We start from the raw sequence: 19375 nt of genomic DNA, 5'->3' as shown, positions 1-19375 counted from the left end.
TGAAGTTTCATTTATCTTTTTAAAAAAATTCATTGTATGTTCTTCCAATGAATATTTTTTGTTGTTGCTATTAATGGATTATGTTCCTTGGGGTTACATCTAAGAAATCTTAACCTAAGTTCCTAAAGATTTTCCCCTATTTTCTTCCAGAAGTTTCATAGTTTTAAGTGTTACATTTAGGTTTATGATCATTTATTTTATTTGACTTTTTTGAGACAGAGTCTCACTCTGCACCCAGGCTGGAGTGCAGTGGTGTAATCTCGGCTCACTGCAACCTCCACCTTCTGAGTTCAAGCAATTCTTCTGCCTTCGCCTCTCAAGTAGTGGGGATTATAGGTGTGTGCCACCACAACCAGCTAATTTTTGTATTTTTAGTAGAGATGAGGTTTCACCATGTTGGCCAGGCTGGTCTCGAACTCTTGGCCTCAAGTGACCTGCCTGCCTCGGCCTCCCAAAGTGCTGGGATGACAGACGTGAGCCACCGCGGCCGGCCTGGGTGTATGATCATTTGAGTTAATTTTTGTTTGTGATATGAGTTACAGATCAAAGTTCTTTTCTTTTCTTGCACACAGCCTCCATACAGTTGTTCCAGGGCGATTTGTGTTTACAAGTATTGTATTATACTTGTACAGTATTGACATGGGTTCATGTTTCTTTTGGATAAATACCTAGGAGTAGAATGGCAGCATCATGTGGTTTTGGGTCTAGAGCAGGACTCCACATTCTGTTCTGTGAATCTGTGTGTCATGATGCCAATACTGTACAGTGTTGATTACTGCAGCTTTGTAAGTCTTGAAGATTTGTAGTCTGAGTGTTCCAACTTTGTTCTTATTTGAAGTTGTTTTGGCTATTTTAGGTTCTTTGCATTATAAAGTGGATTTTAGAAATATCGTAGCAGCTTCCACACAAAAATCTGCTGAGATTTTGATTGGGATTGCAATGGATTTATAGATCAATTTGGGGAGAGTTAACATTGTAACAGTACTGAGTCTTCTAAATCATGAACATGGTATGTCTCTCTATTTATTCTTTAATATCTTAATGTTTTGGAGCTTCAGTTTGTAGATCTTACAAATCTTTTGTCAGATTTATCCCTAAATATTTCATATTTTTAATGTAATTGTAAATGGTATTTTAAAAAGTTTTAAATTTCCAGTTGCTTATTGCTAGTATATGGAAATGCTGTTTTGTTTTGTTTTTTTTTTTTTTTTTGGTATACTGTATTATTACTTTCATTAACATTCCATTTACTAGAACTCAATCATGTGGCCACCCCTACTGCAAGTTTGGCTGGGCAATGTTACCACCTAGTTATCTTTTCACCTTTATATGAGGCAAATTATTGTGGCAGAGTGGATAGACTCACTGGTGGAAGATAATAAAAAATAAAATAGAAGCAAGACTATTCAAGCATTTGCAGTTCAATAAAGGTGACCTTTTCAAAATGCTGGGATTAACTTGGAGTCGTAATTTAAAACAAAATCTTAGCAGCTATGCAGACATGTTAAGTTTAATATACATATCAGGTTGGAGAGAGGCTTGGGTTAGAAATACAAATTTGGGAGTAATTTGCATATTAGATGGTGTTTAATGTAGGAAATGGAATGAAATCACCAAAAGATGGAGTATAGCTAGAGAAGTCCATAGACTGAGCCCTGGGTACCTCCAGGTTCAGGAACTTAAAAGATGAAAACAAAAGAGCCTGAGACAAAGTCGCCTGTGAGTTGGAAGAAAAATCAGTGTGAGAAGTCAAGTGGAGAAAATTCTTCAAGAAGGAGGAAGTGACCCTTGTGCCAATAAGGTGCACATAAGATGAGAACTGAGAATTGATCATTCAGTTTAAAATGTGGAAGTCTGGGGGACCCTGACAAGAGCAGTTTCTGGGAGTCAGGCAGATAAAAGCCTGATTTAAAGGGATTTCAGAGAAATGGAAGGAAAAGAATTGGAAACAGCAAGTACAGATAACTTTTAAGGAGTTTTGCGCCAAAGAGAAGCAGACAAACAAGGTGGTAGCTGGAGAGGGTTGTGTGTGATCAAGAGAGGATTTTGGCCAAGTATGGTGGCTCACACCTGTAATCCCACCACTTTGGGAGGCTGAGCCAGGAGGATCACTTGAGCATGGAAGCTCAAGACCAGCCTGAGCAACATACTGAGACCTTGTCTCTACAAAAAAAAAAAAAAAAAAAAATAGCTTGATGACATTCACCTGTAGTCCCATCTTCCTGGGAGGGTGAGGTGGGAGTATCTCCTGAGCCCCCATGATCCAGTCTGCAATGAACTATGATCATGGCACTGCACTCCAGCCCAGGCCACAGAGCAAGACCCTGTCTCAAAAAAAAAAAAAAAAAAAAAAAAGATTTTGTTAAGATTAAAGAAATTGCAAAATATGTGTATGCAGATAGGAATGCTATATATAGTAAAGAGAGAATAAGTGATGCAGAAGAGAGAGGGGAGAATTGTTGGACCTCTGTCTTTGAATATAAGAGGGGAGGAATCTAGTCTCAACTGCTGGGGCCTTGCGAGAATGGACAGCTCATCCATCATAGCAGAAGGGAAGGCAGGGGAACATGGGCATGGTTGCAGGTTGATGGGGTGATCGTGGCAGGCGATTCAGTTCTCATTTTATTGCTTCTGTTTTCTGAGTGTAATAGAAAGCAGGACCATCTGCTGCAGGTGAGGGTGGGGAAAAGGGATGAAATAGTCATCTAGGATGAATGACCAGAGAGAAATGTGTTACTATTGACTGACAACACTAAAGGCTCTCTTGAGGTTGGTAGTCATGAACTTAGAGTGAAATAGCTTAGTTTTTGTTTTTCTCTACCCACGTTCACCTGCATAGGTACAGCAGGCCCAGAGTAGGCAGTGTTGATTTATCCAGGGTTAGGTTTTGTCAGGCAACTTTGAGGAAGTGGGAGAGGGTAAACGAGTGAATTGAAGCTGGCTTAAGAGGAAAGGGAGAACGTGGGGTGATGAGGGACAGGGAAAGGGTGGTAGAGTCAGCTCTAGATTGAAGAATTGTAAGGGTTGGGGGATGAGAGGGAATGAACTAAATAGTGAACTAATAATAGTGGTGGTTCTAGGTGGGATTCTTGATTTGGGCTTCTAAGGGGGTTTCAGTCATGACCAAGTGAAAGCTGAGAGTGGAGGAGAGGAGGTCAGAGAACAAGAAGGCCAGGGTATCAGAAGGGTTATCTGTGTGGATATTGAATTCGTGCTCAGAACCTGAAGACCTTTTCTATTATTTTCTAATGTCCTTTGTTGCTGTTGGACTATCTGATAAGGTTTAGGTTTCTTTCTTGATCAGAGTTTTATATCTCTTCTTTCATGCTTTCTGTTTCTTAATCCATAGTGCTCTTTAAAATTTCTTTGGTATTATCTTTCATTCCTTCTATTGCATTTCTAATTTTAGCAATTATATTTCTATTTTCTGAGAGTCCTTTCTTCTGACTAATTTTTTATGGCATTATTTTCTAGAAAAAAATTCTAAGTGTTGATAATTGCATGCTTTGTTATAATAACACAATAAATTTTAGTTTTTGATAATTGCATGCTTTGTGTAATTTATGCATCGGAAAATAGTTCATATCAGCGCTCAGGTATTAACATTTTTACATAGAATTTTTTTTAGGTGAGGAAGTATATTGTGTTATGTAGCTAACATTTAAATATCTTTTCACTTTAGGTCTCAAAAAATAAAGATGGAAAAGAACAAAGTGAAACTGTATCACTGTCCGAAGATGAAACATTCTCCTGGCCAGGTCCCAAAACAGTTACGTTGAAAAGAACATCTCAAGGCTTTGGTTTTACATTAAGACATTTTATTGTTTATCCCCCAGAGTCTGCAATTCAATTTTCATATAAGGTAAGAGAAATAGTTACAGCAACTTGAAAAAAAACCACAAGGCCATTCCTATCCCCTTCTAGTCTTCCTCTTACCCTTCCCTCTGGCCTTTTTTTCTGTCTTAAAAGAATCAGGCATTACATTTGAATTTTTATTATATTATTTTTCTCCTTTTAGGTATTTTCCCACCTTCAAGAACAAAACAGAAACTTTAGTCTTCTCTGAAAGATCATAGTGATTCTAAACTCCAAATCTATATTTTTTTAAGGACTTCTAATTCCAGACTTCATTCTACTTTTTCTAATATGTAACTGTTTATTATCTAGAAAGGTAGTGAGTTTTCTGGGCAGACTATGCAGAGGAAATGGTTCACTAAAATATTCTAGCAGTTATAGAAAATTAGTAGAATTAGAACAACACTTAACTTTCAGATATGTAATATGATGGCATGTTAGAATTTAAAAACACAGCTTCTCATCAGAATAAATTACATTGACAGGCTTCAGTGGACAGTAACACAGCCTGAAAAGGACAGCCTAAGATGATTATAAGTGCAGTTGACACACTGAGTACTTGCTCTGTGTTCCTTACCATTCGTTATGAGCACTTTATCCACGCCAGAATCCTGTGGAGCAGGTGGTATTATTAGCCCCATATAACAGATGTGGAAACTGATCTGGGTCATAAAACAGATAAGTAGTTGATCTGGGATTTGAATTTGACCAATATACATGCTTGATGCTGAACTATTACACAATAGTATAATGGAAATGATGATATTCAGAAGAGTTATGAGACCCTGGCCAGGCCACTTCTTTTGACCTCTAGATTTCCATTTTCATTTGTAGGAATTGATCTAGGGTATTAGAAAGTCTTTTCTAATTCTAAATATCTGTGAATCCAAAACTGTCTTTTAAAAAGTAGTGTCCGTATTTGTATCTAGAGACCACAGTTTTAAATTATATTTTTGTTAAATATGTCTTTCTAGTAATGTCCTGCGGGATATGCTTTTTCGAAGTACCGAATAGCTCTTTTTTTCTTTGCTTTTTTAAAGTTTTTTATATTTGGTTACTTTAACACTGAGATAACAGGAAACAACTGAATATCTTTTAAGGATTGTAAATAATTGCTACCTTTAGAATGACATTTATCTGTTTGGGTTTTCTCAAATGTGTATAAAATAACTGGACTAGATCTCTTAAGAATCTAGCTGATATTAAAAGGTATCAAATAGTGTTACTTATGCATTAGGTCACATATGAGAGCACTTGATAATTACATTAGGATTGTGTATTTTTTGTCTTTTTGTTTTTGTTTTGTTTTGAGTAAGAGCTTTGGGTCATGATGAACATATAGGTAGTACAATTTTTTATAAGATAATTTTACCAACCTTATATAAACATGTATTATTATTATTGGAAAATATTTCTAGGAATTTTAGTAGCACAGTACAATAAACCCTCACTTAACATTGTCAGTAGATTTTTGGAAACTGCAACTTTATGTGAAACGTATTTAAGTGATAACTGATCTTCTGTTGGCTAGAGTTTACTTGGCATATTTCTGGTCAAAAAAAAAAAAAATCACCAAACTTGTAAATAAAGACCAAAACACTTCCAGTATTAAACACTGAAGTAAATGTGAGGTGTTCATACACTTAAGAAAGCGTTATAAAAAGTCCAGAGTTGAGGGTGGCTGGAGCCTATCCTGGCAGCTCATGCAGCTCAGGGCATGAGGTGGGACCTAACCCTGGACAGGATGCTGTCCATCCCGTTGCAGAGCACACACACAGCTGCGCTTGTTCAGACAGGGACAAAGTGGGCACACCTGTGAATCGAACGGGCACAGTTTTGGCATGTGGGAGGGAACCATAGGGCCTGGAGAGAACTCACACAGACGTGGGGAGATGTGCAAACTTCACACAGACGGGGCCCCAGTGGGGAATTAATTTTTCTCGTGAACGTTACACCAAAACAACTGTGAATGAAATGATGCTATTCCAGGACATGCTTACGCTTGTTAACAGCATGGTCATTGGCATCAAAAGAGCCTGGGTTTGAGTTCCATTTCTGCCTCCTGTTAGATCTGTGACCTTGGATAAGTCAACTAACAGACAATAGTAGTACTTTCTTCACAGGCTGTGTGATAATTAAATGATATAATACTTGTAACACACTTAACATAGAAATTGACACTGTAATTGCTCAATAAATTTTAGCTATTAATGCTATTATTTAATAGAGATGTTCTTGCAAATAGGGCTCTGTCTTGTAAATTTTACATGGAAAATATATATTGGAATATTTTCCATTTTAATTATGAAATTTTATAAATTCACTTCAAATGAATTAAAAATTTTAATATTGTATAGCTTTTAGAAAATGTGTAATTAATATAACAGTGTCCTTATTTTGTCACTTAGCTGGCAACCTCAGTCTCAGACCAGATCTTATAATCAGAAGAAGAAAAAAAAACACTGGGCAGCCAAAATAAAGGTCAAAAAATTATGTAATAAATTATCAGCCCTTCACCCAATGTCTGTTTTTCTTTCTAAGGTACATGGTAGCTCCAGTATGGTAGAGGCTCAGCAAATATTTGAAAAAATGTATTTTTAGACTAGTTTTTAAAGGTTTCTTTTCTAATTTTCCAGCTAGAGGTAGATAACATGGCAGCAAGACAGCTTGGTAACAATGAAAGAGACCAAGTAGATAAACTTCAAAACTGAATACAAGAACTTAAATATGTAGCAATTTGGGACCAATCCATTTATATAGACAGCTCTGGGTCCTGTAATATCCCTTAAAGGCACATTTAAGTATAGTACAGTAAGTGATGACCTGGCCTTTCCATCTGTCCAACTGCCTACTTGACAACTTCACTTGGATATCTCCATTAGAAATCTCGCACTCAAATGCCAAAAACTGAACTCCTGATGTCTTAACCCTAAATTGGCTTCACCCACAGCCTGCTTATCTCTATTTGTGAAAACTCTATCTTTCCAGTAAAAGGTACTTCCTATACTGTTATTGAAGATGGGCTATACGTTTGCTTTTGAGCTCGCCAGTGGCTATAGAAAAGAAGAGAATATGATCATTAAGAATATTGTTAGTGAGATTGTAATTGGCACAATCTGGGGAGGTTAGTTTGAATTAAATTGAGCCTTGCTGTGATTAACAAGAGTTTATAAATGTATACTCATATATGTATATATATATTTTCATTTGTAGGATGAAGAAAATGGAAACAGAGGAGGTATGCTATAAACATTTTAATTTGTCTCTGAATGTTTTTCTACCCATTTCTTTCTGTTCTTTAAGTGATACTAAATGAGATGATATAATTTTTGGTGTTCAAATATATAATAGTTCTTAGGTGTGAGAGTCATAGAATTAAATGTTTTTTACTGTGGACTTCAAAGTTTTATGAATTCCATTGTCATCTTAATTTGAACATGTAATGGTTTTGTTGTTAATTGTATGTGTTTTTGTGGAGGAATATATCATTATAATTCCAAGGAGAGCACTTAAGATTTTTATTTCAATTAGTAATCTTTCTAGATGAGGTGATTATTTTAGGTAAGAAATGCTGTGTTTTTTATCAATTAGGTTTATTGAGTCAAATATTGAAAAGAAGAGGGTTTGGGTTATTCTTGTAGTTAATGTTACTGTTAATTTAAATATTAATGAACGTAAAAGGACAATCAGGCTGGAGATAAAATTATTTCTTAATAACTGATTTTAAATCAACTTGAATGAGTTAAAATTCACACTCAACAAAATGCACCCATTAAAAACTTTCATTTCTAGATAATTTTAGACAACAAAGTTGCAAAAATAGTACAGAGAATTTTCATGTATCCTTTGTTTTACTTTCCCTAGTGTTAAAAACTTATAATACCATGGCGGGGGCGAGTGCAGTGGCTCACGCCTGTAATCCCAGCACTTTGGGAGGCTGAGGCGGGTGGGTCACAAGGTCAGGAGATCGAGACCATCCTGGCTAACACAGTGAAAATCCTGTCTCTACTAAAAATACAAAATATTAGCCGGGTGTGGTGGCAGGTGCCTGTAATCCCAGCTACTCGGGAGGCTGAGGCAGGAGAATGGCGTGAACCCGGGAGGCAGAGCTTTGCAGTGAGCCGAGATCGCACCACTGCACTCCAGCCTGGGCGACAGAGCGAGACTCCGTCTCGAAAAACAAAACAAAACAAAACAAACTTACAATACCATGGTACAATCAACAATACTAAGCAATTAGCATTGGTACAATACTACTATGTAAACTACAGACTTTATTTGGATGTCACCAGTTTTTCCGCTAGTATCCTTGCTCTCTTCCAGAATCCCACGTTGTATTCACTTGTTGTGTCCCTTTAGTCTTTCCTTGTATTTTATTACTAGTACTGATCAGTTATTTTTTAGAATGTCCTTCATTTTCAGTGTATCTGATGTTTTCTCCTTAGTTCAAGGTCATACATGTTTAGCAAGAATACCACATTTGCATCTATTGTTAAGTGTATAGTTTGGTAAGTTTTGATGACTATAACCTGTGAAATCACTATCCCAATTAAGATATGATATCAAAACAACCTTTCATCATTCCGTAAAGTTCCCTTGTGCTCCTTTTTATTCTGCTGTCTTTAGACAATCACTGATCTGATTTTTATCACTATATAGGTTAATTTTTGCCTCTTCTAGATTTTTTTTACAAATGAAATAATACGGCATGTACTCTTTGTGAGGCATAATATTTTTGACCTTCACTGTATTATATGTATGGGTACTGATAGTACTACTGTTTTTTCGTTTGTATGAATATACCACAAATTGTTTAACCACTCAACCTGTTGATGGAGCTTTGTAATAACCATTTGAGGTCTTGAAAAGGTTATGGGTTAAAATGCGAAGGAAATGGCCTTTTTTTTTTTTTTTTTTTTGCCCTATCAAAAGTAATCTGAGGGTGTAAGGCCAGGCAGGACTCTTCATAGTTGTCACTGGTACAAGATGAGCCACTCCTGCATTACCATCTGTCATGCACCAGGGTTAGGATGAATTCCAAATGCTACTTGGCATGGGTTAGAAATAAGCCTTAGTGGGGAAAGGGAAAACTCACAAAGCTGGCATCAGCAAGAGAAAAGAGGATGTAGGTACTCCATCTTCCCATCATCCTGAAGGCTGATGTGCTGATACCTGGACAACCTACTGGACACACAGCATCTAGAATTCATGCCTCTTATGGGGGGGGGGAATATATTTCTAATAAATATAGAAAGACATTGTTATAAAGCTTCATGCAGATCATTATGTGTCTGACATAGTTCGCTGAAGTGAATGGATTTAGTTTTGTACTTTGGCTAGGGAGAATAAACTTGAATATTTATAAGGGAAAACTAGAAGATCTGTTATAGATTCAGCAGAAGGAGATTTGAAGAGGAATAGTAGAGTGAGCCCAAAGGGGTATAATCTGCTGGAGAAGATAACAGTTTGCCCATTTTAATTATTAATTTATGCTTAATTTCACTCAAAAAAGGGTTTATGGCCACATGAAGAAACACCTTATTTATAGCAAGATAAAATACAAGGTCAATTATGGTAAAAAATGAATTAAATTGACATTCAGAAGATTTAGTACACATAAATTCATGCATTAGGATCTATACTGTTATTATTATTATTTTTTTTTGAGACGGAGTTTCACTCTGTTGACAGGCTGGAGTGCAGTGGCATGATCTCGGCTTAATGCAGCCTCCTCCTCCTGGGTTCAAGCGATTCTCCTGCCTCACCCCCCCTGAGTAGCTGGGACTAAAAGCGCACGCCACCACGCCCAGCTAATTTTTGTATTTTTAGTAGAAACAGGGTTTCACCATGTTGGCCAGGATGGTCTCTATCTCTTGACCTCATGATCCGCCCGCCTCGGCCTCCCAAAGTGCTGGGATTACAGGCATGAGCCACTGCACCTGGCCGGTCCTATACTGTTATTGAAGATGGGCTGTAAATTTGCTTTTGAGCTTGCCAGTGGCCATAGAAAAGATGAGAATATGATCAGTTGAGAATACACATTATTCTAAGAAAACAACATTTTGCACTGAGGTCTGAGACAGGTTTCTCCCTTGGAAAACAAAGAGTGATGGAGTAGATGATATTTTCAACACCACTTCTTCCTATGGCTGTTTTTAAAGTGGTTCCTCAATGTAAGCTGACTGCAAACCCCAAGGTCTCATTCAGCTTAAAGCACTTCTCAGCTGGGGGTGATATTGCTCCCTGGAGGTATATGGTAATGTGCCCTCTTTATACACATCTTTATCACAATTGGGAGAGGGGGAGTGTATATTGGCATCTGGTGGATAGAGGCCAGAGGTGCTGTTGAAACAGTGCATAGGGCAGCCCCCGCACAACAAAGAATTATCTGGGTTGGGCACAGTGGCTCACGCCTGTAACCCCAGCACTTTGGAAGGCTGAGGTGGGCGGATCACTTGAGGTCAGGAGTTTGAGACCAGCCTGGCCAACATGGTGAAACCTCTTCTCTACTAAAAATAAAAAAATTAGCCAGGGGTGGGGGTGCACGCTTCTAATCCCAGCTACTCAGGAGGTTGAAGCAGGAGAATTGCTTGAACCTGGGAGGTGGAGGTTGCAGTAAGCCAAGATTGCACCACTGCACTCCAACATGGATGACAGAGCAAGACTCTGTCTCAAAATAATAGTAATAGTTATTACCATTACCTGGTCCCAAATATTAATAGCAAGGACAAGAAACCCTGGTTTAAAGTGATGGGCAGCAAAGCATTGTGGTCCAAGTGTATAGGTCCCCATGAGTCTGGCTTGATCCAGTGACAACATTCAAGCCGTTTAGAAGAATGGATATTCAAGGCTGCATATCTGGTGATCTTTTATGATTATTATCCCTTACAACTGAACTTGAGATCTGAATTGAGTTACTGCTATAGTTTGAGGTTAAATTATCTGGTTGCTCTACTGGCATTGTGTGATGTTGATTAAGGGATAATCCTAAGTAAGAAAAGTTACATTGTAAGAAAATATAGAGTCAATATGATAACTAGAAGATAAGATGGCTAAAAGAAAAAGTCCATAAAGAATGTAAATAGAGTCATCCCTTGGTATACCCAGGGGATTGCTTCCAGGACCGCCCACATATATGCTAATCTGCACACACTCATGTCCTGTAATAGACCCTGTGGAACCCATGTATTGGAAACACAGCTTTTGCATCCTTGTATTACTATGAATACCATATTTTTACTGAAAAAAAAAACTCCGCAGATCTGCAGAGTTCAAACCCATTGTTCAAGGGACAACTGTAATTGAAATGTAGTAAAAGTTTACCATCAGAGGTCTAACAGATTGAGGGAGAAAATAATTATAAGTGAGGTTAACAAAAAGGTAAATCAATAAGTTAGTTAAAAGACTAATAAGATAATTTTAAAAATCACAAAACTAAGGCTTTAAAATGAGAGAAATAGAAATTCAAGTACCTTACCTCTTCTGAATCGAAGTTCAACAAAGTTGGATATTTATTAAGTCCAGAAGATCTGTAGTTTTCTTCCTAAGCAAAGAAGAATATGGAAAGGTATTGAGAGTATTTGGAGAAAGTGATTTATAATATAATTGTAATATATTTAGAAGAACTGCTTGATTTTGGAGAGTGGGTTGGGAGAGTGGTGGAAATTAGCACATGACTTGAGAACTTAATCTATTTCAGGCATCATAATACATATTTTTATCGTCTTTAATCCTCACTCTAACCCTGTAAAGTATGAGATAATATTCCTGTTTTGTAGATGAGGGAACTCAGGCTGAGAAATAGCTTGCCTGCAGTCACACTGCTAGTAAGTGATGGTAACTGGATTTCCAAATCAGTTGTGTCTAACTCTTAGGTCCATCTTACAATTTTGCCCTCTTACTTCTGTTAACATCTTTTTAAGTCCCTTCCTCATTTCTTTAATTTTATTTTAAAAATAATGTCTTAAAAAAGGGTATGACTTATGTAGTGTTAAGAATTAGAAGATAAATATAGGGTATGTTTAGTATGTTATGAAATTAATTCTGTGAATCCTGCATGGAGAAAGGTCAAGGAGATCCCAAGTTAAGAGGCTGTGAACACTTTGCAGGAGCAACCATCACTTGTTACTCAGTTTCAGTACTTGGCTAGCAGTGGACCTGCAAAGCTTAATGAGGTTATGGAGTCCTAGTGCTCCACCTACCTTGATTGCACCTTTGCTTTCTAAGTGTGAGTTTGCTCTTGACATCCCAATTGATAGTTGGGGTCACAGACTATTTCACAAAGGCCTGTTTAGCCCTAAGTGTAATAGTCATGATACCATTGCATATAACCTGATCAACAATTATACTATATTGTATGTGAAAAAAATTTCTTCTAACTTCTAGATAATTATTTACAAGTCAGTTTTTAGAATGCAACCTATTCAGAAACAAACTATATATAATTTAGTATTTTAATTCAACAATGTTATGATTTTTATCTTACTGTCTCATTTCCTTTGAAAACTTATTTTCAAGCATATTGAGATCACGAAATCCTTTTTATGTAGAATTTTGTGTTAGTTTAATGGAATCGGAGCCTCCAGTGTAATGATCAGAGTCAAAGCCTAGAATCACTGGAGAGAAAATAATTGCCAGGATTTTATTCAAACTCCTAAGAGATGCTGTTAAAATGCCAAAATTCTGTTAAACAGTTGAACGATTTTGTTTTGGTCTTCTTTCCTTCTGGCAGTTCAGTGAAATCTCTTTTGCCACTTAATTTTCTTGTTTCTTTCGAATCAACCAAGAAATACTGAGCCATTTAATTTTCTGATTATTTTACTTACCCAGTGTTTGCATTTTGCTTTGTTTCTCATATCCTTTATGTGTGCACTCTTTTATATTTTAAAAGTATTTTTTCTTCTTGTTGGTTAGTTTTCTGTACTATGATGCAGATTTTTTATAAGAAAAAGATTAAGTAAAATAATATTTTTGGTGGTAATAGTTGCTTGTGGATAATTAATACCTTGCTGACATCCTGTATTCCCTTAAATCTCTGGAGAATATAAATAATAATTTGTAATATAAATGTATAACAATATAGTATAACATTATGTTCTAATGTAATATGATTATAATATAAATAATATTTTAAAGAATTTATGAATATGAATAATCAAAATAAGAATAGTGGGATGGTGGCAGCCAGCTTCAGTGAGTCTTTCGGCAGCTCGGACTGGTCAGATGGCCTTGAGAGAAGGGTGGTCTCGGGATGCCATCCAAAGTTGATGACAGTGGTCGGAGCCCTGGCTCAGAGGGGCCTGAGCAGAACATCCGATATTTAGCTTCCTGTGGTATACTGATGAGCAGAGCTCTTCCGCTACATATGTCATTTTTGATTAAGGAGATATGTGCAATAACTTTCTTCACAATCGCTGCACCATTAATAAACAAAAGGAAATATTCAGAGAGGAGGATTTTAGGCTATTTAATGCAGGAAATGTATGATGTTGTATTGGGAATGGAGGATTATAAGCATTTCATTCTTTGGTGCAAAAAATCAGATATAATATCAGAGAGATCTGGATATTACAAAACACAATTAGAAATTGAGTTTCCAGCAGTGTTGGAGTGATATTCAGCAGTGACCTTGGTGAAACCTCATTTGGTAAAGGTATCCTGTACTGATGGGAGACTTTTCAAGCATGGTCCATGATCTAAGGCTTTGGGTGGGGTATCAGAAGCATGTTTAGAATTGCTTTCAAAATGTAGCAGCGTTACATGGATCTCTTTTCTGAAGTCTTTGGGAAGGAGCATTCACTGAACCCTTCAGCATCTTTTTTTTTTTTTTTTTTGAGAGAGAGGGTGTTGCTCTGTGCCCAGGCTGGAGTGTAGTGGCATGATGATAGCTCACTGCAGCCTCAAAGTCATGAGCTCAAGCGATCCTCCTGCCTCAGCTTCCTAAGCAGCTGGGACTACAGTTGTGCCCCACTGCCTCCCAGAGTCATTTTTAACTATACTGACCATTTAAACTATTTGAGTTTCTCTGATAGTTAGGGAAACATACTAATTAGGTATGTTTTTTATGAACTTTTAATGCTGGTTATTAGTACAATCACGAGTGTCTTAAATATTCTTGAGGATATTTTAGGAAGTAGGAAGAATAATGATGATGATGATGAAGATGATAATAATGATGATGGTAGTGGTGGTGGCGGCAGCTAATTTAACAGTGTACTGGCTGCATTCCAAGACTGCATGGATTAACTCATTTAACCCTCTCAACAGCATTCTAAGGTGGATATTATTATCACCACCATATTTCAGATGATGAAACTAAGGTACAGAGTGTTGAAGTTACTAGCAGGTGGCAGAATTTGACTACAAGTCAGGAAGTCTCTAAGTTTCTACCACAGCCTCTCAATAAAGTTCTTTACTCTTGGCTGGGTATAGTGACCCATGCCTGTAATCCCAGCACTTTGGGAGGCCACGGCAGGAGAATAGCTTGAGGCCAGGAGGTTGAGAACAGCCTGGGTAACATAGCAAGATCTCTGTATCTACAAAACAAAAAAAGGAAGTTCTTTACTCTCACATAATTCATTCTTGAAAGTATGTAAGAAAGAGGATTCTGGGCCGGGCTCAGCGGCTTACGCCTGTAATTCTAGCGCTTTGGGAGGCCGAGGTGGGCAGATCACCTGAGGTTGGGAGTTCAAGACCAGCCTGACCAACATGGAGAAACCCCATCTCTACTAAAAATCCAAAATTAGCCTGGTGTGGTGGCACATGCCTGTAATCCCAGCTACTCGGGAGGCTGAGGCAGGAGAATCGCTTGAACCTGGGAGTCGGAGATTGCAGTGAGCTGAGATCTGCCATCACACTCCATCTTGGGCAACAAGAGAGAAATTCCATCTCAAAAAAAAAGAAAGAGGATTCTGTTCACTTGAAAGGTAGATAATAATAAAAGATCCATTTGTATATCTTCTTTGGACAATAGTGCTGCTGTGAACATGCATGCACAAGTGTTTGTCTGAATTCTTCTTTTCAATTTTTGGGGGTTATACCTAGGAGTAGAGTTGCTGGGTCACATGGTAATCCTATGTTTCATATTTTGAGGAACTGCCAAACCATTTTCCACAGTGGCTACACCATTTCTATGTCTCCGTCAGCAATGAATGAGGGTTCTAATTTCTGTACGTCCTCTCCAACATGTGTTGTTTTCCATTTTTGTATTATAGCCAACCCAGTGGGTGTGAAGTGGTATCTCATTGTGGTTTTCACTTGTATTTCCTTAATGCCTAATGACTTTGAGCATCTTTGTGTGTGTTTGTCGCCATTTGTATATGTTGTGTGGAGAAATGTCTGTTCAAATCCAGTGCCTGTTTTTAAATTGGGTTGTTTTTTGTTGTTGAGCTTTAAGTATTTTTTTTTTAATACTTTAAGTTCTAGGGTACATGGGCACAACGTGCAGGTTTGTTACATATGTATACATGTGCCATGTTGGTGTGCTGCACCCATTAACTCGTCATTTACATTAGGTATATCTCCTAATGCTATGCTTCCCCTCTCCCCAGGACAGGCCCCAGTGTGTGAAGTTTCCCACCCTGTCTACAGGTGTTCTCATTGTTCATTTCCCACCTATGAGTGAGAACATGCGGTGTTTGGTTTTCTGTCCTTGCCATAGTTTGCTCAGAATGATGGTTTCTAGCTTCATCGATGTCCCTACAAAGGACATGAACTCATCCTTTTTTATGGCTGCATAGTATTCCATGGTGTATATGTGCCACATTTTCTTAATCCAGTCTATCATTGATGGACATTTGGGTTGGTTCCAAGTCTTTGCTATTGTGAATAGTGCCGCAATAAACATATGTGTGTGTGCATGTGTCTTTATAGCAGCGTGATTTATAATCCTTTGAGTATATGCCCAGTAATGGGATGGCTGTATCAAATAGTATTTCTAGTTCTATATCCTTGAGGAATCACCACACTGTCTTCCACAATGGTTGAACTAGTTTACAATCCCACCAACAGTATAAAAGCTTTCCTATTTCTCCACATCCTCTCCAGCACCTGTTGTTTCCTGACTTTTTAATGATCGCCATTCTAACTGGAGTGAGATGGTATCTCATTGTGGTTTTGATTTTCATTTCTCTGATGGTCAGTGATGATGAGCATTTTTTCATGTGTCTGTTGGCTGCATAAATGTCTTCTTTTGAGAAGTGTCTGTTCATATCCTTTGCCTACTTTTTGATGGGGTTGTTTGATTTTTTCTTGTAAATTTGTTTGAGTTCTTTGTAGATTCTGGATATTAGCCCTTTGTCAGATGGGTAGACTGTGAAAATTTCCTCCCATTCTGTAGGTTGCCTATTCACTCTGATGGTAGTTTCTTTTGCTGTACAGAAGCTCTTTAGTTGAATTAGATCCCATTTGTCAATTTTGGCTTTTGTTGCCATTGCTTTTGGTGTTTTAGACATGAAGTCCTTGCCCATGCCTATGTCCTGAATGATATTGCCTAGGTTTTCTTCTAGGGTTTTTATGGTTTTAGGTCTCACATTTAAGTCTTCAATCCATCTTGAATTAATTTTTGTATAAGGTGTAAGGAAGGGATCCAGTTTCAGCTTTCTACATATGGCTAGGCTGTTTTCCCAGCACCATTTATTAAATAGGGTATCCTTTCCCCATTTCTTGTTTTTGTCAGGTTTGTCAAAGATCAGATGGTTGTAGATGTGTGGTATTATTTCTGAGGGCTCTGTTCTGTTCCATTGATCTATATCTCTGTTTTGGTACTAGTACCATGCTATTTTTGGTTACTATAGCCTGGTAGTATAGTTTGAAGTCAGGTAGTGTGATGCCTCCAGCTTTGTTCTTTTTGCTTAGGATTGTCTTGGTAATGCAGGCTCTTTTTTTGGTTCCATATGAACTTTAAAGTAGTTTTTTTCGAATTCTGTGAAGAAAGTCATTGGTAGCTTGATGGGGATGGCACTGAATCTATAATTTACCTTGGGCAGTATGGCCATTTTCATGATATTGATTCTTCCTATCCATGAGCATGGAATGTACTTCCATTTGTTTGTCCTCTATTATTTCGTTGAGCAGTGGATTGTAGTTCTCTTTGAAGAGGGCCTTCACGTCCCTTGTAAGTTGGATTCCTGGGTATTTTATTCTCTTTGAAGCAATTGTGAATGGGAGTTCACTCATGATTTTGCTCTCTGTTTGTCTGTTATTGGTGTATAGGAATGCTTGTGATTTTTGCACATTGATTTTGTATCCTGAGACTTTGCTGAAGTTGCTTATCAGTCTAAGGATATTTTGGGCTGAGACAATAGGGTTTTCTAAATATGCAATTATGTCATCTGCAAACAGGGAAAATTTGACTTCCTCTTTTCCTAATTGAATACCCTTTATTTCTCTCTCTTGCCTGATTGCCCTTGCCAGAACTTCCAACACTATGTTGACTAGGAGTGGTGAGAGAGGGCATCCCTGTTGTGTGCCAGTTTTCAAAGATAATGCTTCCAGTTTTTGCCCATTCAGTATGATATTGGCTGTGGGTTTGTCATAAATAGCTCTTATTATTTTGAGATACGTCCCATCAATACCTAATTTATTGAGAGTTTTTAGCATGAAGGGCTGTTGAATCTTGTTGAGGGCCTTTTCTGCATCTATTGAGATAATCATGTGGTTTTTGTCTTTGGTTCTGTTTATATATTCTGGTTACCAAGTCCTTATCAGATATATGATTTGCATATATTTTCCTCCATTATGTAGGTTGTCTTTTCACTTTCTTTTTTTTCACTTTCTTAGTAATGTCCTTTGCTGCACAAAAGTTTTTAATTTTGATAAAATATAATTCATCTACCTTTTATTATTTTGCTCATGCTCTTGTTGTTAAAAACATTTTGATGAGTGGAAGAAACCAAGCACAAAAGAGTACTATCTGATTCCATTTATATAAAATCCTAGGAAAGACTAATCTAAACAGGTCTGTGAGTTGGCATGGTGGTTTGCACCTGTAGACCTGGTTACTGGGAAGGCTGAGGACAGAAAGGTTGCTTGAACCCAGGAATTCAAAGCCATCTTGGGCAGCATAGCAAATAGCGAGACCTTGTCTCTTTTTTTTAATTTTTTTTTTTGAGACGGAGTCTTGCTCTGTCGCCCAGGCTAGAGTACAGTGGCACCATCTCAGCTCACTGCAAGCTCCACCTCCCAGGTTCACACCATTCTCCTGCCTCAGCCTCCCGAGTAGCTGGGACTACAGGTGCCCGCCACCATGCCCGGCTAATTTTTTTGTATTTTTAGTAGAGACAGGGTTTCACTGTGTTAGCCAGGATGGTCTCGATCTCCTGACCTCATGATCTGTCCACCTCGGCCTCCCAAAGTGCTGGGATTACAGGTGTGAGCTACTGCGCCCAGCCAAGACTTTGTCTCTTAAACAAAACAAAACAAAACAAAATCCTCTTCTAAACAGGTCTGTGGTTGCCTGAATTGACTGGGAAAGGGTACCAGGGAACTCGTTAGCATAATAGAAATGTTCCATATCATGGTTATGGTAGTGGTTACATGGGTGTATGCAGTTGTCTAAACTTATTGAAGCCTGCAATTAAAATGGGTATTTTTTATCTTATGTATGTTATACCTCGATAAAGCTGATGTTTTAAAAAAGAATATGTACAACTTATCCAATCTACTGTTAACTGACATTGAATTTTTTTCAGTGTTTAGCTACTTGAAACAATGCAGCTATGAGAATTCTTGTATGTGTACTTTTGTACACATATGTACTCATTTCTAGAGGGTATGTATATCTAGGCATTGCTGGGTCATGGGTATGCATATGATTACATTTAGTAGGTGCTGCTAAACAGTTTTCTGAAGGGACCATACCCATTTACACACTCAGCAACAGTGTATGAGAGTTCCGCTTGCTCTGTTTCCTCACTGACACTTGCTGTTGTCAGTCTTTGTAATTTTAATCATTCTAGTGGATGTACAGTGGTGTGCACTATGGCTTTAATTTGGATTTCCTGAAGACTAATGAGGTTGATTACCTTTTATTTGGATTTTACCTGTCAGTTCTTTTTTTATTATTAACTTGTAGGCATTCTTTAAATATTGTGGATGAGGACTTTGTTAGTGATATACGATTAGCAGGTAATTCAACCTGTGATTTGCCTTTCAGTTTCTTATTAGTAATTTTTATAAAGGGAAGTTTCTAATTTTAATGTCATCTGAATTATCAGTCTTTCCTTTTGTGGTTGATAGTTTATGAGTTCTAGTTAAGAATTTTTTTCTACTCCATGGTCATGCAGATATCCTCCTGTGTTATCTTCAAGATGCGTTATTCACAGTTAAGCCTAAAATCCACCTGAAATTGATTATTTTTGCATATGATGTGAGGTCAAGATGAATTTTTTTCCTATATAGATATTTATTTGGCCCCACACTATTTTGTGGAAAGTCCATACTTTCTCTAGAGCTCTGTAATACCACCTTGATCTAAATTGTATGTGTGTAGGTCTGTTTCTAGACTTGCTTCTATTCCAGG

General features: G+C 37.5%; 1 protein-coding gene and 1 pseudogene across 4 annotated transcripts in view; both read left to right on the top strand.

Annotated features, from left to right (window-relative positions):
• The window catches only part of ARHGAP21 (Rho GTPase activating protein 21), a 134957-nt gene that overhangs the window by 47768 nt on the left and 67814 nt on the right, over positions 1–19375 (top strand). For 3 of the 4 annotated variants that reach the window (XR_008491995.2, XM_054436108.2, XM_054436107.2), the window contains exons 2-3: positions 3683–3862; positions 7069–7093. Coding sequence is in view for 3 of the 4 variants with exons in the window: in XM_054436108.2 (XP_054292083.1) it covers positions 3683–3862; positions 7069–7093 (205 nt within the window). In the remaining variant the exon portion in view is untranslated. Of the gene's footprint in view, positions 1–856; positions 1010–3682; positions 3863–7068; positions 7094–19375 lie in introns of all 4 variants that reach the window. The other variant, XM_063669676.1, reaches the window with a different exon arrangement.
• On the top strand, positions 9381–13549 carry LOC129006470 (coenzyme Q-binding protein COQ10 homolog B, mitochondrial-like; annotated as a pseudogene).

The sequence above is a fragment of the Pongo pygmaeus genome, chromosome 8 (assembly GCF_028885625.2).
Source record: "Pongo pygmaeus isolate AG05252 chromosome 8, NHGRI_mPonPyg2-v2.0_pri, whole genome shotgun sequence".
NCBI lineage: Eukaryota > Metazoa > Chordata > Mammalia > Primates > Hominidae > Pongo > Pongo pygmaeus.
The sequence above is the reverse complement of the archived record's forward strand: the minus strand, read 5'-3'. Positions and strand labels throughout refer to the sequence as shown.